Source organism: Episyrphus balteatus, chromosome 3 (assembly GCF_945859705.1).
Source record: "Episyrphus balteatus chromosome 3, idEpiBalt1.1, whole genome shotgun sequence".
Taxonomy (NCBI): Eukaryota; Metazoa; Arthropoda; class Insecta; order Diptera; family Syrphidae; genus Episyrphus; species Episyrphus balteatus.
The window spans coordinates 82,004,639-82,032,211 of NC_079136.1; the positions used below are offsets into that span (position 1 = coordinate 82,004,639).

The window sequence follows — 27,573 nt, forward strand, 5'->3', positions numbered from 1 at the left end:
TGTCGAAAATTTGACGCTCTTGACTTATTTCCTCAGATAATAGAGAGCGGCAAAGTTCCGGAAATTTGTTTTTTTTTTTTAATTTGTAATTCAAGATTTAAGCAAAGCAACTTTAAATAGATATAAACCTCACCACTTGTCTTAAGATATTTTTGAAAAAAAAAAAACAAACATTGTGAAAAAGACAGGAAAACTAAAGATTTTGAATGCGCATAATTAGATAATTTTCCACAGCATAAACATTTTTACTTTTCAACTCCTATGGGTAATTGAAGATTAAAAAAAAATAAATAAATAAAATTCAAGACGTATCTACTTGCTCTTATAGTAAAAGAATCTCTTATCAAAGGTTAGCATAATTTTTGATAATGTAAAAAAATACATAAATTTATTTTTAAAATAAAATACAAAAATTTTCTAACATTTTTTACTTGCTCTATAGGGCAAGTATTGGTTTCGTGTCGAAAAAAAAAATTGAGGTTTTAATCAAAACCAACATTACGATGATGGAGAATTCCGAAAAAGTGGGTCCCACAATTCCGTCCGTGCGTCTGTGCGGTTGTGCGTCCATCTGTACACATTTCCACAGCCTAAACGGGTGGACGGATTTTCTTCAAATTTGGTACAGATGATTTTTATGGAATTCTGAAAGTTGGTTTTTTTTTGTTTTTTTTATATCTCGTTCAGAACGTATACCTCCCATACAAAAAAATACGATATTACGAATTTCTCGAAAACGGCTCTAACGATTTTGATTAAACTTTGTATACGTAATATTTAAAGCAGTGGCAATAAAACTGCATTTTTATTTTTTCTAAAAAAAAGTCAAATAACAAAATTTCATTTAACAAAATTTTGCCCTGAATGTCGGCTCTTCCCCAATATGAATTTTTTTTTTAATTTAGATCCAGCTTTTAAAATATACAAGTAGACTAACATAAAAGTGCTTTGAGCTGCAAGAGCAAGTACGTGCGACCCCAGTCGTGCATTTTATTTAAAAAAGAGTTTGTATACCATTTTTAAAAAATAATTTATTTTCACTTAAAAACGAGATTTTGAAATATTTCACTAACCAGTTTTCAAAAAATTGATTTTTCAAAAAAAAAAAAAATGTTGAAATATTTATTAAAAATCCGAAAATTAATTTTTTTTGAAATTTTTCTAAAATTTAAATACTACAGGTACTTAAGCGCTTTTATATAAAAATGTTTGTTTATATCAGTTTAGTCTTGTAAGAGATATTCAGAAACAAAAAAAAACGTTCTATGGCAGGTACCGTTAGTAACGGTTCAATTTTTTTTTTTAATTTCAAAAGTTGAGTCTTATCTCTTATTTGTAAAATTACACACAACAAATTTTAATCAAAATCGGTAGACCCGTTTTTGAAAACTTTTCTATATCCGTTATATGGCAATTACGTACAGTTAGTTTTGGTCCTAAAAAAAATTTCAATTTCCCTTCTGGGGAATCTCCTAAAACTGTTAACTACCAAGCTTGAAAAAAACTGCTCTACATGTTTAGGCTGTATCTCGAGGCACATACAGACGAACAGACAGACAGAATTGCGGGTCCCAATTTTTTGGCATCATGCATCATCGTAATGCCATGTTTGATTGTTAACTCAAGTTCATTTTTTTTCCGAATTCTTAGCTTGCCTTATTGTACCTATATCGCAAGGTAAAATATTAAAAAATGCATAATTTTGTGAATGATAGATATCTAAAATCAACATCAAGAAGAATAGTAAAGCTCCATTGTAAGCTAATACTGATACCTTTGTTGATGGATGAAATTATTATAATCAATGATTATATTTACTCAAAATCTTCATTTATTTTTCTAATATATGTAAACCCTTTCTCGAACACTTTATTTTTTTATTTACTTATTCCGTAAATCAACATGATGTGATTTTAAAAATAAACTGTTTATGTATCGATTATGGATTTAATACAGTATTTGGTTGCCCAATCTCATTTAAGAAGAGATTAGTAAATAAAAAAATATTATAGATTTTTCTTGAAACTATATTGTTTAGTTTTGATAAAATATTCAGTTAAAAGTTTTTGAAAGAATAGTTAAAAAGTTCAAAATTTTGAAAAAAAAAATCTTTTAAAATTTAACCGAACAAACAATATAACATGAAAAAAAAAAACAATCCAAATCAAGAAAAAGAAGAGATTATGTGTACGCTTTGCTAGAATAAGTTCATGCCGTGATAAATTTAAGTTAAGTTTGATGTTAAAGTTATCAAGCAAAATGATAACAATTTTTCTAAAATCCTTTATCTCTTTATTTACACTATCACAGGTTCTTTTGAAAAGCAATATTCATTCTTTTAATTATTGCAAACAAGAATTATTTATTTTTAAAATTTGACATTTCTCGTTTGATTCGGTATCCGCTCTTTTTACGCTGATGACAGCAAAAAATCACTTTAATAATAACATCATGTTTTTTGTTTACATATAACAATCATTATTTTCTTTAATACAAAGAAATTCATTATAATTCATTTTAAAAAATTGGATTAATGTCAAAGCACATAAAAATGTGAGTTACATGCAATTAACTTGCCGCATCCAAAAATGAGTACAAATGTCCGACTTTTCTTTCGTATTTATTTCTTGTGGTTTTTTTTTTTATAGTTACTACCCGCATTCATGACCATAAACGAATTATAATAGAAAATATATTTTTAACCATAGTCATTTATCACAATTTATTATTCCCAGACACCGACCCCTATATAAACTGTGTTGAGATTTCTGGACACACACAAGATGGCCAAATTTAGCTTCATTGTACCGGAAGTTAATTGGCTTTGAATAAAGGAACACATGTGATACAAATATTTTAATTCCAATTGAAAGCGAAAGTTTTATTCTTCGATATTTATAAACAATTTCACATAGTCATCAAAATACAAAAATATTAAAAATGAAACTTACGGATATCATTATTAGCGGCTAGAATTACTTGGAAAATTGTAAGGACAATTATTGATTTCCACATTTTGAATTATTTGTTTTTTTTTTTTAACTATTTTTTAAATTTATAGTCTTCGTTAACGGTAGTCTAAACTTCACAGTGATGATAAGAAAAAATTATTTCGATGACGATGCGCGCACAGAGATCACAAACTTAAAACCCAATCTCGATGCTGCACCACTATTTATCTAAAAGATACATTCGCCCGTCCATAGCAAAGATATCTGACCAACCCGATAAAGTAGGTATCTTGTTTAGCTTTATGAGATGAGCTTTTTACTAAAAATCTCGCAGCACAGACTCCGCAGAAAGTGGTACCAATTTTGCTTCTAGTTTTTCTTTATTGAATCTGGCAGTACTGTTAAAAGAGACTAGCGAAACATCAAAAAGGTTGCGAAAACTCGATTTAAGTTGTATGCTAGCTTATATGGAAGTATAATAGTGATTGACCGCAACACACCGGCATTCAGTAGACTGTTTTTAGTTTGTCAGTTCGATCATTATTATGATTATCATTATGGTAATATGACGTAGTCGTGTGATTGACATAGCAGTGAGAGAGCTTTAGTTAAGAGAAAAAAAAAGAACGCCTGGATTAAAATCTCCAGACACTTGAGACTAGACAATTCCAATTAGCTGCAATTATTTCAACTACTGGAACTGGTTAAGAAATTTGTATTTTGTAATTTTGACAAAAATATCCTATATAGACGGACAGTAGAGGATAACATGTGTTTTATAAATTTGTTTCCAAATTTTTAAAAAGCTGTTTCCTGTTGCAGTTTCAAGTAAGTCGAAAAGATGCAGGTGTCCAAATGTTGAAGAACAAGCAATTTAAAAATAAGCCATTTCTATCTATAATTTTTTTTTTTAATTTAAATAAAGGAAAATGTAAGATGAATGGTTGTTTGTTTTATTTATTGCATAATGAAGGAAAGGCAAGTTTTAGTTTCGTAAAACTGAATTTTTTTCAATAATGATTGTAAAGGCTTTTAAGTAATTTTCATAAGCAGAAGTTAAATTTTCAAATGCAAAAACTAATTTTTTCTGCCGAGTAAATAAAAAAAAAAAAAATTATACCAATTAAATATAAACATATAAGCACATTAAATTGTATCATGCAAACAAAAATTGAAAAACAAATTTTTTAACTACTTTTTTCTCATTGAGAACTAGACTAAATTGAAATTGGACCACACAAATAAAAACGAATCATTAAAATCAATTCTCCCAGTCGAAACTCCTGAGGTAACCCACATAAAATTATTTTTTGCTATAGCGCAGCGGTAGCAAGTTTTGTATGAATTTTCAAAATTTTATTTGAAAAGGTCACTGGGGCGTATGTGGAATATTTTTTTTTTCTATACATACATTTCATTTTACTTAATAAATAATGAAACTTGTTGATCTTTGTAGACCATTTTTGAACAAAAACATTTAGTTATAGTCAGTTGTAATTTTACAAGAGAAGTGGTACACTTGTGAAGTTTCCCAAATTCTGTAATGTCATTTAGTTTAAGATGAGTATCATAACCCCTTAGAGGTACATATGAAATAAGGTTTTCGTTATTTCCTCTAAGAAATTCTACATGGCTGAATCTATTTTCTTACTCGATTGAAAACCCCAAAGACAATTATCCCATTCACGAATGTTAATAATTATTTCCACTTATGGAAACGAAAAAATAAATAAAATAAATATACATTAAACCATCAAAGTGTAAATGAAAAACTTATCTCCATTAAAATCATAGTTGGGAATATTTGAAAATGTTTGTGATTATTCAAAATTCTATCTAATTTATATTTAAAAACGAAACCGAATAAAAGAACAAATAAAGCTTTCAGCAAATTGCAGTATTCATAAAATAGAATAAATTTTAATTCAACAAGTTCTGTTATGTTTTTTTATTTTTGATTTTTTTTTTTTTTGTATTCTTAAAACTTGCCAAATTAAAATAAACTGAAAATTAAATACAACGAAAAAACATGTTTTCCATGCAAATGAAATAATTTATTGATTTAGATAACACATGCAGAAGCGTGAAATGGTTTCTAACATGATACTTAGGCTTGTCAAGCTTGTGATGTTGATAATCAAATTAAACAGATAAAAAGGCTTTTAAAAAAGTGCTTGAAGTAAGAAAATAGTATTTTTATGAGAACCACAGATCGAATCGAATAGCAGAAAATTCGTTTTCCCTAAAATTCTTAAAAATTTCGATTATCAATTTCAAAAAAAAAAATGTAAAAAAGCAAGAGCATGTAGGTTGGGTTCAGATAAGAAAAAAATCATAAGGGGGGGGGGGAAGGGTCCATTCCCCTCCGTTTAGGCGGAAGGGGGAAAATTTATAATTACTTGATTTAGTTACACTAAAGTTGTTAATAGAGCAGAGATACCCAAAGGAGATGGGAAACTTTCGTACGTTTTACCCCCCAAAACCCATTTGTTTATTTCGTGTTGTTGTAATCTCTTTTGTATTCGTGAATAAATGTGAAAAACACACATAGTGTAGCCACGGTGTTTTTCCGCACACCTAAGCAAAAATGTCAATTTTTCACGCATACTTCGCCAAAAATGTATATTTTTTCACGCATACTTATCCAAAAATGTCTAAAGCAGCTTGTAGGCAAACCGCGTATGACGTCAGAAGTTTCTCATCTCTTTTGGGTATCTCTGTAATAGAGTTTAATGTTTGTTATTATTTGTGCGTTAAGTGTTCTGTTATTGTCTTTTCCCCGTTTTTGACTTGTTTTACGTGTTTTTTTTACCAACACCGATGGCTCACATAGCACTCTGCTAATATGTATGTTTATTAATGTGGGTGCCACGTGTACCATTGGTGGCCAAACAAGTGTGTTCGTTATTCCGATAATAATTTTATTTAGTTTTTAGGCTATTTTTAAAAATGTGTGTGTAAGTTTAAAATTAGTAGAACGAGACAAGAAGATTGTTGGACTGTTTCGTCAAAAAACATTATTTTTTTTTTTTTCAAAGCAACTTTGAATTACTAATTTATTTTACATTGTTCAATATAAGTTCAAGTGACCTCAACTCCAAAAATTTATAAAGCGTTTCGCCCAGGTACGACAGTGGGCTCATCAGTTAGATCTGTCGTACCCCTTACTAAGACGCCTTATTTTGGTCGATGTTTACCGACATTATATGAAACTCACAGCATGAATATACTGTGAATTTTAATATTCTAAGGGTACGACAGATCTAACTGATGAGCCCACTGTCGTACCTGGGCGAAACGCTTTATAAATTTTTGGAGTTGAGGTCACTTGAACTTATATTGAATTATATTCAATCACTCCACTTAAAATAAAAATAATTTTAATAATTTTTTATTATTTTGTTATTTTTTTCTTCGTTATTTTACATTGTTTATGATAATTTTTTGAAATAATTTTCAAATGGAAATAAGTTTCAAAAGAAGTCAAAAATATATAAAATATAATTTAGAAAATGTTTCCCAAAAATATATAGAGAACAAAAATCTAATATATCTTCGCTTTTTAAGCCTTTTAGCCTTATATGAAAGAATAAACCTTTGCCCAGTGTCACTGAAATAAAAAAGTTAAGAATCTGAATATTAAAAAAGTAATAACATTTTCGAATTATGTACTTTATACCAAAAAAGTAATCAATACCTAAAATTTTGAAAAAAAAAAAATTCGAAATTTTTTGTTGCAAATTTTTTTTATAAAACTTTTAGGCTAAATCGTTGTTTAACTTTGAACAACTGCTTAAATTTGGAAAATGTGTTCAAAAACCATGTTTGTAGTTGTCTTATAGCTGTCAAACTTTTGTCTAAGTATAGATTGTCTTAACTTTGAATAGTGTGATATTTATTTTTATTAAATGAAACATATTTCCACTGTTTAAAAAAAGTTAAGCAGTGTTTAAGTAGACAAAAATCTAATAAATATGCCTGTTAGTTTATTTTTTCGGAAACTACAAATGTGTAGTAAAGTCCTATTGCCAATCAAATTTTGTCATTTTACTTCGAAAAATCACACAGCTCCTTCAAATAAGTACAAATTAAATTTTTTTTATCAGATAAAGAGTTACCAAATGTATTTTTGTGGGACAAAATATTTTATAGGTACTTACTTTTGAGGTTATGAAACCATATACAAGGAATTTTATTTCCATTTTAAACTGGCTTCTTTTGTCGTTAAGGTTTTTAATGCAATTTGATTTAAATGTATTAAAAACTCATTTGATATGGGAGAGATATGAAAGACGGATGAAAACTGCATAATATTTTAGTTATTTGAGTTTTTTTTTATCTCATCTCTAAAAACATATAAAAGTAACCTCATATTGCGTTGATCATAAAATCTATAGGTACTCAAAGAGAGTTAATATAATTACTTTTAACGGATGTAGGGGAATCGTATTTATATATATACATAAACTAGAAAGAAAAATGTATTAAGATAAAAGTTTTAGAAAATAAAATTTTCTACAAGTTTTGAATCATTCTGGTAAAAAAAAAGAGTGTGTGTATGTGTACACATATACACGCAAGTGAAGTTATACTACTCACTCAGTATATGTACCTTGTACCTATATGAATTTCATTTGATATTTTTAATTTTTATTATTAAAATAATTAATCCATACTTCGTTTTTTTACATTTTTATCAAGTTCAATTTATTCTGTGAAATCTACTCAAGTCGTGCGGTTTAGAACGTACGGCATATGTTTAAGGAAAGTAAACGAATTGCGCATATGTGCGCTATGGTTATTTTATGAGAATTGTGTGTGCTCGAGCACTAGTAGTAGCAACACGTAACTTGCCGAATGGAAATTACCAGGTGCAACTTGCCACATGGAACTTGCCACATGGAACTTGCCACATGCAACTTGGCACATGGAACTTGCTAGATGCAGCTTACCACATGCAATTTGCCACATACAACTTATCACATGCAACTTAACACATGCGACTTGCCACATGCAATTTGCCACATGCAACTTGCCTCATGCAGCTTACCACATGCAACTTGCAACATGCAACTTGCCACATGCCACATACACTTCCACATGTTTCATACTGAATCCCAAATGCCTCATGCTACTTGCCACTTGCAACATGCACTTGCACCATGTGTCATGCCACATGGTACTTGCCACATGCCACACGCAACTTGCGACATGAAACATGCAACTTGCCACTTGTTGTGTGTTTTTTTTTTGCCGTACTGCGGAGTACTGCACTTTTAAATACTAAAGTACTGCCAACTCTAAAGGTGAAACGACGGCCCTGCTGCCCAGTTGTAGATTGCGTCATAATCCCTTTGACATTCTTTTCAAAAAACAAATTTTCATACCCACCGTCCCATAAGAAGTATAACTTCAAAAATTAAAAATGGCTGAGTTAATCCAAGATGGCGACCTTGACTCAAGCTCAATTTTTTTCGACTGGGCTACTTAGAGGGAAAACCAACCAGTATAACAAAAATAATACTGGTACTATTTTTCTTTCGAAATAGATTCAAAATTAGCGCATACAAACATTTTAGAAAAATTTAATTTTTTTCACCACAATTTGTGTGTGTAATGAAGCTTACAATTTGGTGTTCTTTTATATTTACTTCTTTTTGTACAAAATTTAGTGCAGACAAAGACTCCTTGTTTTTAATTTTTGCTATAGTAAAAAATTTTTTCTCAAAGGAACAAATAAACGACTGGTGATGTGGCGGCAATAAAACTTTGATGACAATTCGCTTAACAACACAATAACATACTCTACGGGCTGTATAGTAGTAATACCCTCTATTTTATTCACCATTAAGTAAACAAAACCGCAGGAAGAAGTTTGTTTTTAAAGAAGAAATGAACAATGATTATTTCTCTTGTCAACATTTCAAATACGTGCTGAGAATCAATTAACACTAAACAAAAAAAAAAAACAATAAAAATCATAGCAATAATAAATTATTCATTCTTTTGTGCACTCTGCAACAATATGCAATGAAAAAATAATAATACTGATTCTTTATACAACTTCGTAACACGTTTCTGGAGTTTAAGGTCAATGCTCATTCATCATAACAATAAAATAAAGAATCCACTTATTAGGCGCAAGGAAGAGTTCTCAATTCAAATGCTAACCATGATCAGTAAAAACAATTCTAACAATTTGTGTTTCGTTTATTAAAAAAAAAAATATTATTATTGATAATAAGCTTGTAAATGAACCACATAAAAGAAGAAATAATAAAATCCATGAGGGCATGATTTTTACATTTGAAATTAGTTCTTCGAATCTGTTCAAAATTGAATTCTTTTGTAAAAGATTAATATAAAGAAGCGAAAATGAATCTTTAAAAAAATCGATATCGAAAATTATTGACAAAAAAAGGTTAAAAATTGTGATTTTTCAATAAGAACAAAATATTACGCATACGCCACAGTGACCCCAAATAATAGAAAATATAAAATATTGGATGCTAATGGATGCAAATAATACTGTGCATCTGTAAAATGGTTTATCACCAATTTATAGACACACTCTCGGATTCATTTCTCTTTCATTCAGAAAGACATTTTTCAAAAGTCCTAGGTTGAATTCTTTTTTTTTAATAAATAAAAGTAATAAGATATCAATTGACCGTCTCCCATTTATTCTTTTAAAAGTATCTACAAAAAAAACTTTCAATTCTTTGGTAAATGGTCTAAGTTAGTCAGCGACAACAACAACATTCTTAAAGACGAGTGAGCTTCAAGATCTAATCACAAAAATAGAAGAGCCTTTCAGAAACAAATTTTAAAGACTACAGAAACCAATTAACTTCAGTCTGACCTTATCGAAAATAACTATTGTAATGAAGGCTTCAACCAAGTTAGGATATCCATTCAACTTAGAAAACTGGAAACTTCACTCCAATACCTGTGACATACGTATAACTTGAGAACCATTTTAATTATATGTCGGCTGTCTACACTTATTTTATCATAATATTAAAAATCTTTACATACCGATTGTACACATATAATTTATTATTAAATAAACTAATAATTACATTATTATATAGATATGTACTTACTTTTCATACAATCACTCTTTATTTTCGGCTTACAGCAAAAGCCAAAGCAACATTGTAAGCAATCTCTGAAATTATAAACAAATACACTAAGAGAAAACACAGCTTAAAATCAACAAAAGCCACTTTTATTTAACTACATATTTTCGGAATGATTATGCGATGAAGACGATAATTTTCAAATTAAAGTTGAATGAAGTAATTTTAAAGTGGTTTTTAATCTACGACATCCTTAAATCAATTTTATTTCAACAGAACATTGAAAGAAAAACACTTATTTAAATAAAAAACAGAAAAAATGGCATCCACTAGGGTTCGGACTCTCTCTTAGTTCACTAAGCGAGTCATTTACCATCAGTCTATTTGTTTATTGTTCAAAATTTGTGTGATAAACTCCAACTAAAGTTGATGTTTCAAAATACAAATTAGTACATATTTTTCTTTAACTTTTATTCAAAGATTCAATTTTTGTTTCGTGTAAGTTTTTTCAACACTGAATCAAACGATCTTAATATCTTTTACGTTGCGTTTTTTTTTTCCTCAGTGTATGTATTTAATTCATTACTACTACATATTTAATTTTTAAACCTTCTCTGAAAAACTATTCCAATAAAGACTGCAATTGTTGTAATTGTTATTAAATCTTTATTCCTATTTTTATGTGTTTCACAATAACGAAAACTTATTGATAACACTGGTTAACAAAATTAAACTTTTTTTTGTTGCCGTAACAAAAATATATTTTTCTGAAGGTTTTCTATGTGCTGAACTCGAATTTTCTTTTATAAAAAAATAAGGTCCGAAATAGTCAAAAAATCGTTTTTTTTTTGCGTTTTCTAACGGTAATATCTCAAAAACGGGAGCTGATTAACTTTTTCTGACTTCGGATTCGAGTTCAGCACACCGAAAACCTTCAGAAAAGTATATTTTTGTTTAGGCAACAGAGCCCTGTAATAGCAGGGCAGCAGCAGTGTAATAAATAATTGAATACTATTAGAAAAAGTACAGGCTAGTGTTTATTAGACTGATTCAAAAAAAATTTTTTTTTTGTTCAAAGCATTGTTGAAAATATTGTTGGAAATGACGAAAAAAAAATACTGTAAACGTTTCAGCCCTTAATGTTAACATTTAGTACCGCCGCATCGCAAATTTCTATTTCCCATACGATTTGTATGGGAAAGATTGTGTATTTGTGTTTAGAATTTTTATCTTTTTAATGGTTCATCGAAAAGGCTAGATTTAATCATTTTCTTGTATAAAATTGAACGCTCTTGTTAATTTTTTTGATTTACCCCCGCGTTTCAAAGTTATTCAACTTTAAAATATAAAAAGTAATTTTTTCTCATTTTTTTCATATTTCTTGAAGAAATTATTAGGTTTTTCAAAAAATTTGGTAAAATTTTCGAATATTTGTATTCTATGTTGTGTTTTAGTTTCACAGATCCTTTTATATAACTCTCAAACCCCTAATACTATCATATTAGATTTCTTCAATAAATTCGAATTATTCATTTTTTCAACTAAAAATTATTTTAATTAATTTTTCGCGTATGTTTTTTTTAAATTTTATAAATGCAATTTTGTAGAGCGTTCAATTTTATACAAGAAAATGATTAAATCCAACCTTTTCGATGAACAATTAAAAAGATAAAAAATTCTAAACACAAATACACAATGTTAACTTAATGTTAACATTAAGGGCTGAATCTTTTACAGTATTTTTTTTCGTCATTTCCAACAATATTTTCAACAATGCTTTGAACAAAAAAAAAAATTTTTTTGAATCAGTCTAGTGTTTATATCTCACATAGAATCCGAAAGCTAACGGGGACTACTTTTTACTGGCTCAGCCAAGAAGATTAAAGAAGGCAACCCGTCCAGATTGAGGTCCTGAATTTCGATTAGATTTTAAATAAATGTTAATTTAAAAAATTTTTCCACATACGAAACAGTGACCGGTTAAGTTTAAACTTTAACAAATTAATACAACAATTAAAAACGGTGACAATGGTTTATTTAAAATCAAATAAAACTCAAAATTTAAAAAAGTCCATAATTCTGTTTCAAGTAGTTATAGATGTTAAAAAATGGATTCCTTTAATTTTTGGAAATTTGATTGTTTGAAATCGTTTTATTTTTTTATGTAGATTTTGTGTAAATACCATTCATTTAGTATTGCCATATTTAAAGAGGAGATCATGAGAATCCGATCAAAAAGGCAATATCATACAACGACGTTCCAATACGATCGTGAATTAAGAGAAATATACAAAATCAGGAGGCTTGCTATAGATTTCTGAGGTCAACAACAGGCTGATTACTAGAGTGTGAAGCAGATACGTGAAAGAATTATGATCCCTTCACGTCGACATTTTAACAGCTAAGAAGAAGATAACCACCATATAAAACTCAAATTATGCTATCTTCCAAAGTACTATGTAACATAAACTTGACCCTAAAATCTAACAAAAATTAAAAATAATTATCTTTGCAGGTTTTGTGTTTTCTTCAAGCAAGTTTAAATGTAAGTATGCTCAAGTCAAATGAAGAGGAATAATAATTACGAATAAAATGTATTTTTTCTCACTGAAATAATTTGATAAACAGAATTTTTAATAAAGACATAAGACACCTTTCTGGTAATTATCATTGACATCCCATAAGTTATTAAAGTCTTGGCTATGAATACCCTATAAATTAGAACATAAAAGTTTACAAATATCTTACAATGTGTTTAAGATGATCTTTCACACTTGTGAAGGTATAAGCAAGCCTAACATTTCAAATATAGTTAATGACCTTAGAAACTATGCAACTTTATTCAAAAATATAACAAAATATCCTAAACATATGCAATAATATGATAAAGAGTCAAACCTCTGTACTTATTAATTCACCTTTTGTTAAACTTGTTGATGAACTCACCTCATTGTTTATATTTTATCTCGATCGCTTTCTTTGTTGATTACCTTTTGTCAAATGACATACCTACCTATATTATAACAGAACAATGGTGCAAGTAGGTATCTTCAATTGAATCATCCTTTTAACTAGGTGATCACGATTCGTAAAGCGATTGTATCTTCTATGTGAATTTCATGTCACTGTTCTAAACAATTAAAATACTGTATGTACTTCTTCTTACACTGGATACAATTTTATTATTCAGAACAGGAAGGTTGTTTTTTTTTATAAAGAATTTCAACATTCTATGCACATAAAATAGCATTGGCTTGAAAGTGGGGGTTTGCAAATTTAAAGAACACTATGTTACACGTCAACCTAACCTAACCGCAACTTGTCATTATTTTTGCATAGGGAGAGCCATCACCTCCGGGTTGCCAATCAACATATACAGAATTCTCCCATTCTTCCAACTTTTCCTCAGGCTCAAATCACATACACTTCACTTCTTTTCCAAGTTAAGTGAGGGCTGATGTGTGTAGAAAGAACTTGGGCCCAGATTAACCATCATCATGTTCTCAGAAATCTACTTCAAAAAAGAGGGACAAACCTCTCGCACAATAGTTTAGAATGCTTCTCAAGTTTATAACTCATACCATTTTGTTCTGGTTTTTATATTTTTCGTGTTTACCTACCTACTTGCAGGTTCTTCTTCTTCTGCCTGTATAGGTAAATCGGTCGCTTTTCCTGTCGTGCTGCATTAATTTTTTTTTTTTTTTTTTTTGTTTTTTGTCCAGAACAGAAGAAGACGTATAGTAAAAGAAATGAGAGCTCCAACCAGAAGAACCACACAAAGGTTCCACCTATATTAATGCAATACCTTGTGGCCACTTAGCCCCCTGGTATTTCATTGTGTTGTGTGTGAAGTGTCTCTGTTTGGTTTGGAGTTGGCACGTACCTTTAGCTTAAAACGGTACCCCAAAGACGCTTTTCAGTTCATTTGTGACCTAGACCTCGTGAAAGTTGTCCACCAAAAAATATAATCGTCCGCGCCATCGGCTGTAAATCTTCTCTGGTGCTTCAAACGTCTTCAATCTAGTTTCATATGCGTGACACGGTTTCTATATAGTTAAAAAAATTTTGTGTGACGTCTTTACATTGAAATATAAGATACTTCAAAAAAACAGTCTTGTCTATAGTAGATGACTTAAAGCTTACAACATTTTGTAGCATTTGCATTTCTTTCGTTTCGCTTCACGGTATCAGGTGATTGGTGTGGTGCTGATGGTCGATAATTACTCGTGTTAAGAGATTTCGTTTTTGCAAAAGAAAAAAAAAAAATATTTATCGGTATTTTTGTCTTATAGATACTTTGACTTTGAAAGCAAACAAAATAGAAAATATATAAATTTAAATCAAAGGTCTTATACTTTCGCTGCTGCCGGAAGAGTTTGTTTAAGATTAGAGAGTGAAACGTATATTTAGTTAAACCAAACGAAACTAAAAAAAAAAATCAATTTAAGCCACAGAAGGCACAGAACTTTTTATTGATAAATCAGTAAATATGAATAAACAACTTGTGGTGTTTCTCGTCAGCTCTTTTATTTGTGGGACTTTGGCACAACAGCGTAAGTAACTATCATCTTTAAGGGGTTATTGGTTTTGGAATATGCATGTAACGGATAAATATGTATATAATATTGAATTGATTTCACTGATAATAATCGGTTTAGTGCTTCTATTCATGGTATTTTTTAAAGAAAATTTATATAAAATATTGAGTTCTTTTTTCGATATTTTATTCAAAAACGAATTTTAAAATATTGTGAAATTCGCACCTAGCCTTTTTATATACAATCCTTAGAATCCTAATGTAATAACTTTAAAACTATTTATTGTAAAAATTGATTTTTTATGATATTATTGCAATGATTTGCCAAACCAAAATTATAAATATTTTAATTTTTTATAACAGATGCTATTGAAAAAAATAGTATTTAAAATTATTCTGTGACAAATTAAATATATTCTCAGTGTTCATATTTGAAGAAACATTTTCTACCAACTACAACTAGTTTTGAAGATTACGCTAGAGAGATTTAAAATTTTCACTTTTTCTCTGACAAATGTTGTATTCACTTTAGAGTTTTAAATGCTTTTTGATTTCCATCTATATCTAATTGCTTCACAAAATTATATTTTAAAAACAAAAAAATTTTAATGAATCAAAAAACATAAAAAAAAATTATAAAAAATCCAAAATATTTTATTTTTTAATTTTTGTTATTAAAAACAATACTAAAGACCGTTTTCTTAAACAAAATACAATTAAATGTAGTATATATGTAAGTTATATAAACCATTACTTTTTAAAGAATTGAAAGTACTTAATCTTTTTTGAAAAGATAAGTCTTACTTTCAAAAACAATAAATGCCTTTTGTTTTAGTTGTTTGACCGCCCCGATTTATATTTTTTATAATTATATTTCTAAAATAACTAAACAACTTTTTCGTTTGAATCAAGTTTTAATAATAACATTTTATTTGACAAAAATTAATTAAATATTTTATTTTTATATGATATTTACAAAATTAAAAGTGTTCTTAAAAATCAAGTGTTTGAGAAAAGGTATTTTAAATATAAACAAACATTAATAGAAATAAAGATAAACAAACATCATATACCTACCTATGTACAGTACCTTGCCATATTATAGGCCCAGCCCAAACGAAAAAAATACAATTTTTTGGTTCATGTTGCTGAATTTTTAAAGTTTTTTGTCGAAATATCTTAAATTTTTGTTTGCTCATTTATTTAAGCCTGAACTACATCAAAACACAAAGTCAAAAAAGTACGAAAAAGTAAACAAAGCTCAAAATATAAAAATCAAGTGTATATTTACCTGGCATCTATTGGAAAATAATGACTAAAAAAGCTCTTTTGTTTTTGAAGTTTTGAAATTTCAAATAAAAAAAAAAATTGAAAAAGTAAACAAATTACAGTCAACTCCATCTAAGTCGAATTGTCACAGGACACGAAAATTGGTTCGAGTTAGAGGGAAATTCGACTAAGAGGAATCTATTTAATCTTTTTGCTGCAGGCGGTTTCATTAAAAACGGTAAAAAAAATTGAGTTAGAGGAAAATTTGACCTAAAGGAAGTACGACTTATAGGGAATCGACTGTATTTGAAATTTAAATTGTTTGTCAAAAGAGATTTTTTTTCGCAAAATGACAGGAACTATGTGATCGAAGAGCTACCTTACGGAAAGGATGTAAAATATTGTTTGAGTGTATTTGTTTTTAAAACTTTGTAAAAATTGAAAGCTTGGTCTTGTTCAAGCTTTTAAATCGAATACTTTTTTAAAATGAAAGAGAAATATACAAACAAGCTACTAGGGGGAAGAAGAAAAAACATCGTGTTTACTTTTTTGTACTTTTTTGACTTTGTGTTTTGATGTAGTTCAGGCTTAACACTTATCACGCAGATACGGATTAACTTAAAAAAAGTTAAAGAATTCATACATTTTGATAAAAAATAACATGCAAAAGGGGATAAGCTCCAAAAGAGATTTTCTATGGAATTCATGCCCGGAGAATTACCAGACCGCACAGTGGTGCCATTGGTCGTTTTTGGCGTCAAAATTCATTTGCACGGCCATTTCTGGACGAAAAGTTATGAAATTTGGTACACTGAATGGTAATAGTATGGAGAATAAGAAAAAGCTGCCAACTTTTTTTTATTCAAAATGGCGGCTCCAAAATGGCGGAAAGAATGGGCATAAAAATAGAATTTTCATTTTCAAAACAGTATATAAGCTAGAAATTGGGCTAAACTCATAACAAAAAGGTGTCAGATCTTAGATTTAGGATTCATAGATTCATATTCTTTAAAAAAAATCAAAAATTTTAAAAACAAAGTCCAAAAAATGCCAAGTTAGTAAAACACGCTTTAAGACCCCTTATTACGCTATTTCATGTATTGTTTTTTTTTTAAATTAGCACAATTTTGAGATCTCTTCTATTTATGTTTCACAGAAAATTGAAAATATTGCGGTTATATGGTTTCTTATTCTCCATACTATTATCATTCAGTGTACCAAATTTCATAACTTTTCGTCCAGAAATGGCCGTGCAAATGAATTTTGACGATAAAAACGACCAATGGCACCACTGTGGACCGGTCCAATACTTAAATTTTTCTATCGAGAATAACGCGACATTCTTAACTTTAGATGGCATAAATATAGAAGCTTCGAGTCTATAGTCTATTCGGAAATCGTAGAATCAAAACGTTCCCTCCTTTTTATGTTGGTCTGGAGTTATGGCGATTTCCACCATATAAAAGGAACCTAATTCTTTCCCTGAGATAGCAGAACCGCTAGTAATGATCAGATAATGTTTTGTTATTATAATAACGTACTGTGAATAGCTCTGCTCCTCTGGTTTTATAAGAAAAAAAAAAAGAAACTACCTAAAATCTTAGAACATTACGTACTCTCCAGGCACATTACAGTTTAACAACATTCTTTTATAAATTGTTGGTTTAATAAATCAGCATTAGTATTGTATAATTTATTATATTCAATACGCTCAGATATAGGTATACCTATGTTGGGAGTTTAGGCATAGGTACATACAACATGCAACTCCCGAGTCTCACTGGAGCTAAGATATCCGCTTAGAAGCAAAATATCCCAAAAAATGCATTTTAGTGAATAAATCCGCTAAAAAGAATGATTAGGTGGTAAGAAATTGGATTTAAGCCCACGAAATAAAAACTGACAGTGCATCCGCGCCCAAGCCCAAAATACGCTTTGATTGGAATAAAGAGAGTAAGAGCAAAACAAAAAATCCCCTTTGTAGTTATAGCAACAAAGTTCCCAAAATTTAGATTTCTAAGGCTTTGACATTAAAATGTAGTTTTACTATAAAAAGATTTTTTAATAATTTTTTAAATTTTATTTTTAGCTTATTACCTGCAACAATGTCCGAGAAATGAAGAAGTTGTAAATGAATGTTTACGCGATAGTGGAAACAGATTGGTGCACTATTTACGACAAGGTGTTCCAGAACTGGATATGTATGAGGTAAAATTAAATAATAATCTTGTCTATACGCAGACGCACTTTCACTGATATTTATGAATAAAATTTAGTTTGAATTTAATTAAAGCTTATCAATAAAAAAAAATCATCGCGAATTTAGAGAAAGAATTAGCACTTGTAAACTGTAAGATCAAAGGTTTAAAATTCAAATTAACAAATATATTAAGAAAGTAGACAGCAAATTTAAGTGTCTTTTATGCATAAGGTTTGACCCAGAAAAACAAAGAAGTGAATTTCAGGAAATAAGTATATTTTTTGTTTGTTCATGAAGTAAAGATTCTGGTTCAGTTTCTTTTATTGCATACCTATTAAATTCAAATCAGGTTTTACTTTAAGATATTTTATAATGATTGGAGTTCAACAAACCTTTTGTAGCCATTGGTATTTTTATAATGGTAGGTAATACAATTCCCCATATTGGGTAAATATTTGTAAAGCGAAAAGATGTAGAAGAATGAAATTGTTTTGGGTTTTATTGCATCTTTTAACGGATTAAACAGTCGATGCCTTTTAAAATATCCGTTGTGGATAGCAGTTTCAAATGAAGGTTGTTTTTTTTTCGAATTTTTGTTTTTGAATTTAAACTACATCTAATAAAGGAACAATCGAGGAGTAATTTTTCGACAGGAGATACAACCACTTTAAGATTTTTTTTTTTAAATAACTATGCAGTTCCGTTCTCTACATTACAACGTTTTATTTAACCGGACTGAACAGTCTTATCTTTTTTTTTCAAACGTGCGTCGTCGGTAGTAAAAAATATTTTGACCTTTATGATGGGTTTAATCTTTAATCTTTCAGAACATAACACAAATTTGTCTTTAAAAAATGTTTTGCCATTAGTTGAATTCAGAAGAAAAAAAGGTCTTATGTACAGTTTTGTTTAAAAAAATCAAAAACTGCTTCATTTTCATTTAATTTTCTTGATGAAAATAGAATTTTTATATTGAAATTTCTCTAAAATTTGAACAAAAAAGACAAACTTTTGTGTTTAACCTTCAACAATAAACCCTTCAAAAAATTACTCTCTATTAAAATGTTGAACTTAAAAAAAAAATAAGTTAAAATTTTTGTTCAAATCCTTCTATAAAAATATTATTTGAAAATGAAATATAGAAATATTTTGAATTTTGCTATATATGTATAAACTGTAATACATTAAATATGAACTTTTTCTCCTCTGAATTTTACGAACAAAAAGTATGGCCAAAAGTTTTTTATTTTATTTTACTACGAATAATTTTAAAAAAGGACAGGTATCTAAAATTTTACTCTATAGGGGATAGGGCAAGTATTGGGCTCGTGTCATAAAAAAATCGAGGTAGAATGTAAGTACTTGAATGTAAACAAAATTGCAAATAAAAGTTAAATTTTTAAACCATTGTTTTTTTTTTAATAAATTTTCGAGAAAACTGTTTCTACCACAACGATGGACAATAATCCCTCACTTCCATAAAAAAAATTGTGTTTATTTAATAGCAAAATACTTATAAGTAAATAAGTAAACTCTAGTTTTCAAGAGCACGATTGTTTTGCTAGCATCTAGTATTTTTTGCAATAGATTATATTGAGTAGTACATATAGTCTAAGAGCCAGCGACCTAAAGTTTGCAGGTAATTGCTTAGTATTCAGCCCTATGAAATATGTTTAAGGACATCTCCAGGCATGTTACTGCAGAAAAAAAAGTCTCGTCAGCCGTGGCAAAAACGGTCTGCCAAGCACTTGAATGTGAAAAAAATTTTAAATTAAGAACTCGACCTTAAATCAAAAAAAAAATATTTAAAGAGAACGGCAACACTTACAAAACTAAACGATACCTTTTTTTAAAGGTAAAAAGTTGTACTACTTTCTGGTTTTTATATAAATGTTTTTTGATGAATAGTTTTTGAAACAAAAAATTTCAAACACAAAATTTTGAAAAAAAATTCAAAAAAAGTTCAAACAGTTTTTATTCCAAAAAATCTACCCAATTAAGTACTAATTTTTTTTCCAATTCTTATTTCACTTATATATTTTGAGTCAAACACCGAAAACTAGAAGCCAAAATCTCTTTTACTTTTTGAGAAAACTGAAAATTACCAAACCTTCTATTTTTTCACCAACGCCAAAATTACGGCTATTAATTATGTCTTTCAGAAAGGAAGTAAGATGTTCACAGGTTTTATTGCAGGAATTGTTCAATGGGTTATAAAAAAGATAAAACCGCGGAGTGCTATTAAATGAGAGGGTGGGAACTGGAGATAGGGGTGCAAAAGCCCCCTTTTTGGTTTTTTCAATATATCTCGTAAACAAAGCATAATTTTGAGATATTGTTCTTAACTAATTTTGTAGAGAATTAAATTTCCTATAATAATAATGTTTTTTAAAAATTTATAAAAAAAATTTCCTTACCAAAACAGTCAAAACAAACAAAAAAAAATCAATTTTTTTAGTTTTTTTTTACTTTTTTGGTTGTGTCTCTTATTTGGGCTGAGATAGACATTAAAATTGCTCTAATAAAACATAGAAGATTAAATTTTCTTTAAAATGCTGGTCTTATTAAATTTTTTCATTGAAAATTAACCAAAATATGGCCATTTGAACCTATCTTTTTTTCGCAGATTCAGTTTTTCTCAAGTAAAAAAGAAACATTTGAGCGGAAAGTTCTATAACTTAGCAACCAAGAATTGATAGCGGTTTTTTGTAGAAGGGTTAAATACAATCATTTTTTACTATGGGAGGGGGTGTCTATCTTCCCCCGTTTAGGCGGAAGGGGTTATTAAAAAAAAGAAAAATACTTAAAATCAAAAAAATTTATTAAAAAACAAAGGTAACACTTACAGTTATGAACGATACTTTTTTCGAAAGCTAAAATTATACACTTAATTTAAATTTTTAAGTTAAGTTATTTAAATCAATTGTTTTCAAAATAAATGAATGAGCCTGGTATAGAAAGTAGTTTTTGCATTTTTTAATTTTTTAAGGAAAACAAGAAGGCATAGGAACATAATGATTTTCAGTTTTTGATAAGAAATCAATTGAGGCTGTTTACTTTATGGATAAACTTCGTATTGAAATCCAAAGTCATTCTTAATCAACGTGTTTTTTAAACTTTTTTTTCTAAAATTTTGACTTTGAAATCGTTTATTTCGAAATAGTCGGTTTAAATAACTTAACTTAAAAATTTAAATTAAGAGCCCCCGCACACTACAAACTTTCTATAGGTCGTGAGTTCAAGCCCAGCTCGGGCAATTTTCAAAATCACAAACTTTCTATCGGCCGACAGTTTAGTCGGTCTCTTAATCAGAATGAAAATGTATGAGAGTGCGCACACTACAACGATTAAGTATCGGCCGATCAAAAAGTTTGTTTGATCGAAAAAAAAGTTTGTTTTGCTACACAATTGCCTTCAAACTAAAATGTATCCTAGCGACCCGACTGTTTAGTCGGCTGCCGGTGCGCACACTATAAGCCCAACCCGACTAAACTATCGACCGATAGAAAGTTTGTAGTGTGCGGGGGCTCTAAGTGTATAATTTTAGCTTTCGAAAAAAGTATCGTTCATAACTGTAAGTGTTACCTTTGTTTTTTAATAAATTTTTTTGATTTTAAGTATTTTTCTTTTTTTTAATAACCCCTTCCGCCTTTTTTTTTTTGTTTGTTTTGACTGTTTTGGTAAGGAAATTTTTTTTTATCAATTTTTAAAAAACATTATTATTATAGGAAATTTAATTCTCTACAAAATTAGTTAAGAACAATATCTCAAAATTATGCTTTGTTTACGAGATATATTGAAAAAACCAAAAAGGGGGCTTTTGCACCCCTATCTCCAGTTCCCACCCTCTCATTTAATAGCACTCCGCGGTTTTATCTTTTTTATAACCCATTGAACGATTCCTGCAATAAAACCTGTGAACATCTTACTTCCTTTCTGAAAGACATAATTAATAGCCGTAATTTTGGCGTTGGTAAAAAAATAGAAGGTTTGGTAATTTTCAGTTTTCTCAAAAAGTAAAAGAGATTTTGGCTTCTAGTTTTCGGTGTTTGACTCAAAATATATAAGTGAAATAAGAATTGGAAAAAAAATTAGTACTTAATTGGGTAGATTTTTTGGAATAAAAACTGTTTGAACTTTTTTTGAATTTTTTTTCAAAATTTTGTGTTTGAAATTTTTTGTTTCAAAAACTATTCATCAAAAAACATTTATATAAAAACCAGAAAGTAGTACAACTTTTTACCTTTAAAAAAAGGTATCGTTTAGTTTTGTAAGTGTTGCCGTTCTCTTTAAATATTTTTTTTTTGATTTAAGGTCGAGTTCTTAATTTAAAATTTTTTTCACATTCAAGTGCTTGGCAGACCGTTTTTGCCACGGCTGACGAGACTTTTTTTTCTGCAGTAACATGCCTGGGGATGTCCTTAAACATATTTCATAGGGCTGAATACTAAGCAATTACCTGCAAACTTTAGGTCGCTGGCTCTCGGTCTAATATATTTTTACCTATTTTCTACATCATTTTATATCACTTTTTAATTTTTTTTTTTTTTTAGATTGAGCCAGTGATCATTGATGAAATTGGAATTGTTTTGGGAACCGGTCCAGATGGTTATCGGGCAGTTTTCCGAAATATTCAGGCGTATGGTGTTGGTAACATAACCGTTACAAATGTAAGGTGAGTAGTTCTCTTTTTGTTTAATGTATAATTGAAAATTTGTTCATTAAAGTGGTTCTAAGCTACCTTTTAGTAAAACAAAAAACTAAAAACATTGTGGTTTTGAAAAATTGATTAATTATTATTTTATGTGTAGGTTCTGAATATGAAAATCTAAGCCATGCTAAAATGAATTAATTTAGGGAACCGGAGTGTAGCATTATAGATTTTTTTTTTTTATTAATTTGAAAGACATAAATCTTCCTCTGATCAAAGTCTTAAATATTTACTGAGATGACGTAGGTAAATCGGTCGCTAGCTCTTAATCTCTTAGCAATCATAAACTCAATAATATTTAGAATTTATTCATTAAAATGTTGTAATTTTAATGTAAACATAAACATTTTGTTTAGAACTTGCATACTTACATATAAATCTACGCATCCCACTATTATCAAAAGCTTTTTTTTTCAATTTTATAGTGTCAATGGCACAAAGTTACGGTCGAACCTCGTAATGAACAACCGCTGCACGAATAACATCAATTATTATACAAGAAGCTACTCAAAAGTTGTATACTTACTATACGACTATACCTCCTATTCGACAATCTACATAAATCAGTAGCATGTGCGATATGCCGCTCCTGTTGAATATGTTGATCTTGTCTACCATAAAGCAAGCATTAAACTTACATTATGTAGATATGCAATCAATGAGGTCAAATGCATGATCGTGACCATGAATAGTTTGAACAACTATAGGCTTGTAGGATAAATATTTAGACTTTTTAAGTTTATTTGACCACTGAAATTGCCCAAGAAGATTTTGATTCTTTGACCGGTTTCAGATTTAATTGAGAATTTTATCTATTGTGACAAACTTACGATGGTATCAACACATAGAGTAAAAGGAATACAACCGAAAATTGAAATAAGGTGAGGAAACAAAACAAGTGTTAGAAAAAAAAACGACGTTTTCAATTTCAACAATACTCATCTGTCAAAACTTTTGTCATTTTTAAACATTTAACTTTAATTTTTAATAGCTAAAAAAATGGCAAAATAAAAGGAAACCAGAGGCGGAATCAGCTCCGTTTTCTAAGGTTTTTTTATTTCAAAAGTCGCGTCGGTAATTTTAAATACTCTACCCTCTATGAAAAAAAAAAATTGTTACCTTATTGGTTTTTTTGTTTTAAATTTTTGTGAAAAGCACAAATTGTTGTTTTTTTTTCAAAAATTGTTTAAATTAATACCAAAAAATAATCTAGATTATTTAGAAACACAATTATGTAGAAGTGAACGAAGATTTTCCATTGCTTAAGCGGTAGGAGCAATTTTCCACAAATTAACTTCAAACATAAAAAAAATTATTATATCACAACGGTAACACCTACAATACTTAGATATACATTTTCGATAATTACAATCAGAGTTGCCAGAGGGATACAAAAGTATCCCGGGCGATTCTTTTTCTCTAATAGGATTCGGGGATACCTACATATTTTTTAAAAGGGATACATTTTTTCCACAATCATTTTAACTCAAATAAAGTTGATTTTATTAAAAAAAATCAACGAAAATCAAATGAAATAATGTATACTTGAATTTGTTTTCATTTAGGTATTATACTCACATAAAAATATCTTAAAATATTATTTGGCTCTAATCTGTTAAAAAGTCCGATGTAAATAAGTATTAAGTCAGAAGTTCGCATCGTGTGAACTGACAACTAACTTTTTTTTGTTACGTTTTTGTTGCTTTCTATGAAATAAAAAATTGATAACACTAACATGCGGACTTTTTAGGAAGGGACACATTTATTTTGAAAAGGACTCTTTTTTTACTTGGGGGACTGAAAAATAAATGGCAGATACAAAATTTATATTCACATGTATTGCAAACGTCAACTATGAATAAATACTGAACTTTCATGTTTTAAAACCTAATTTATGGAATAACTGGTGAACTTTCAAAGGAACTTTTCAATTACATTTCAACTAATAACGGTTCGCATCATCATTAAATATGGAAGTTTAATTACACTGTGATAGTTCAAAAAACCGACAGAGGGCTCTTATGTCTACTAAAGATAATTCGAGTATGCTGAACACGATGGCGTTCTTAGTTTTTCTGGATTAGGTCAAATAAGAAAGATTTTTGCGTTTGAAATTTTGTTTGCACATGCCAAAACTGAGGGTATAAAACACCATATATTTTCCAATTTTTGATTTTTATTGATAAAAAAATGATGGAAAATCTATTATTTTGGAAGTATTATTCGTAAAAGAAGTTATTTGAAAAAAAATCTGTCGAATAACTATTTAAATCATTATTTTTTGGCAAAAAAACGTCGATTTTTCTTCAATTTTTCTTACATTTTTTAACTATAAAGGTACAAATGTATGCGAAAACTCAACATTTTTTTGTGCACACCTTGTATGTGTTAGTACTCTGGAATATTATACATATGTAGATGTAGATATTTAATTAAAAAATCAGGCATGGTATCAATATTTTTATTTAATTTTTGTTTAAGTTCAAAAAATCATTTTTCTTTCAATTTGTTTTAAAATTAAAACATATTTACTATTACTTCCATCTGCGTTATATGAGCTTACATACACAACACATAATATATTTGTCACAGTCCCCGTTTAACTGAAGAAAATATTTAAAGATCAGAAACGTGTTTCAGATAAGCGGGTTTTTCTCTTAAGAGGGTTGCTCTTAAGCGGGTTTTTATGCTACTTGAGCCCATGGGCGTTTTGCCCCCACTTCCCCTACATATGTATTGCATTTAAACTTTTTGTAATTTTTTTATTTTATAAACTTAAAAATTAAAACAAAAATAACAGTGTTTTACTGCTACTTTTTCACTCTTAAGCTTAACCAATATTGTAGATAGGTAGAAACTGCCTATTCGTATTTGTAAACAAAGCCATATTCTATCCTGAAATACAACATCAAATCGTTGCCACCGAGTGCTGCATTTAAATTTAGGTAATACGAAAAATATTAGAAAAATTGAAAAAAAAAGAAAAAATCTTTCTTATTTGACCTAATCCAGAAAAACTAAGAACGCCATCGTGTTCAGCATACTCGAATTATCTTTAGTAGACATAAGAGCCCTCTGTCGGAAAAAAAGTTCCATTTTCGAACACAGTGTTATTATCAACTATCAATTGATAGAAATGTAAATTGAAAGAATGGCGATTATCTGTTTAAGTTTTTCTATAGAAAAAAAATGACACGCATACGCCCCAGTGACTTTTTTAAAAATTCATTTAAATTCTCATATAATAAAACTGAGGTGATAAATGAAGAAAATACTTAGAAACAAGCACCCAAAACATACTGTTTTCTCTTTGTTTGAAGCTCAAAACCATTAAAGAAATTATTTTATTAATTTTAATAACATCCGTTCGTTAATTCAAAAGTAATAGCCCGATGACCATTTTTTCAGCTTTTCGTTTCACTGTAGGATGTCACAAAAAATATTTCCCAAAGTTCAATGAAATTATTTCCTTTTAAGACAATGATAAAGTTAATATTTGCAAGTGCACAGTCCACATTTTAGACCTAGGTTCAGTTTTTCAGTGCGAGATTAAATTAACCTCGAGTTAAGTACAATATTTTCCTAAATTAGTTTTGAATCAAGTAGATCTTGTACACCCTGTGTAAACATATATTATTGTGCAAGTATTTATTATTTACATGTATATTTTTATATTTTTTTACTGTGACAAATTAATATTTCAAAAATGAAGCGCGTTGACTTTTTTAAATAACAGTTCAAACTGCAATAATTTATTTGAACACCCACCTTTGGCATCCCTATTACTACCCAATTAAATGAATCACCCCTTAACAATAGCAATTAGTGGTAAACAAATCGTCACATTACAATACTTACATATATTTACTTTACAAAGTAATTATTGTCGTGATAAGGTGTTGAATTTTTAATAGATTTAATTAATTTAACAGAACTTACTTTTTAACAACGCAACAAAGACCGCGAAGTTGTTTAACCTCTTCAATCGTATTCATCTTGTAAATTCTATAATTTATCTTTTTTTTTTTGACATTTTCAGATCGGATATCGAGACCATGCAATTCCAATTGACTTGTGAAATTCCACGGATCAAAGTCAAAGCCCAATACCGTTCTACAGGTGTTTTGATTTTGGTAAAGGCCTCTGGTGCTGGCGAATACTGGGGAGAATATGGTTTGTTTCTTTAAAATTTTGTATGCAATTATTCCATCCGGTTCTAAGGCTAATGTTTTTGTTGAACTCCACAGAGGGTGTCAAGGCGAAGATTTACTTCAAAGCTATTCCAAATGTTGGTGAAAATGGTAAAACTTATCTCACAGTAGATACAGTTAAGATGGACTTCAATGTTAAATCGATTCAAATGGGTGTTGATAATATTGCAAATGGAAATACTGTTATACGTAAGAATTTCTTATTTTAGTTAAAACTATTTAATTTTTTATATTTGATTATTAAATGATTTTAATTACAGAAGCTGCTTTGAATTTGTTTATCAACTCGAACGCACAAGAATTACTGAAAGAAATGAAACCAGCTTTGAGAGCTAAATTAACCATGGTCATACGCAGTTTTATGGATAGACTTTTTGTTAGAATTCCTCTTGAAGATTGGTTGGCTTAAGTTTATAAATTATAGATATTAGTTCTTAAAATAAGTGTATTTATTAAATATAAGGGTCTTATTGCATTTGGGTATTTATTCTCATCTTGTTACTTATAAGTTAATAATATAAAATATCATTGTAGTATTTTAAATTAAATTTATGATAAGTATGAATGGAAAATAAAGTTAATAATAATGTATTTTAAGTTTTTTTTTTGTTT

The 27,573-nt window shown here is 29.0% G+C and overlaps 2 protein-coding genes and 1 long non-coding RNA gene across 3 annotated transcripts in view; 1 reads left to right on the forward strand and 2 right to left on the reverse strand.

Moving 5' to 3' along the window:
- Window positions 1-27,573, reverse strand: part of LOC129914878 (uncharacterized) — a 52,570-nt gene that overhangs the window by 15,268 nt on the left and 9,729 nt on the right. The window lies entirely within an intron of this gene.
- Window positions 13,958-14,276, reverse strand: LOC129914884 (uncharacterized). The gene is made up of 2 exons (XR_008772258.1): window positions 14,177-14,276; window positions 13,958-14,079 (listed from the first exon to the last, which is right to left on the reverse strand). It is a non-coding gene; the product is annotated as an uncharacterized LOC129914884 (long non-coding RNA).
- LOC129914883 (protein takeout) lies at window positions 14,453-27,436 on the forward strand. Its single transcript, XM_055994331.1, has 6 exons — window positions 14,453-14,586; window positions 17,929-18,047; window positions 22,593-22,714; window positions 26,790-26,923; window positions 26,998-27,150; window positions 27,222-27,436. The coding sequence occupies exons 1-6, from the start codon at window positions 14,523-14,525 to the stop codon at window positions 27,368-27,370; spliced, it is 741 nt and encodes a 246-aa protein (XP_055850306.1). The 5' UTR covers window positions 14,453-14,522; the 3' UTR covers window positions 27,371-27,436.

Excerpts from the sequence above, each read along its gene's own strand:
- LOC129914883 (XM_055994331.1), top strand. The coding sequence starts at position 14,523 with ATGAATAAACAACTTGTGGTGTTTCTCGTCAGCTCTTTTATTTGTGGG. Across the intron at positions 18,048-22,592 it reads CAGAACTGGATATGTATGAG|ATTGAGCCAGTGATCATTGA; the intron begins GTAAAATTAAAT and ends TTTTTTTTTTAG. Across the intron at positions 26,924-26,997 it reads CGAATACTGGGGAGAATATG|AGGGTGTCAAGGCGAAGATT; the intron begins GTTTGTTTCTTT and ends TGAACTCCACAG.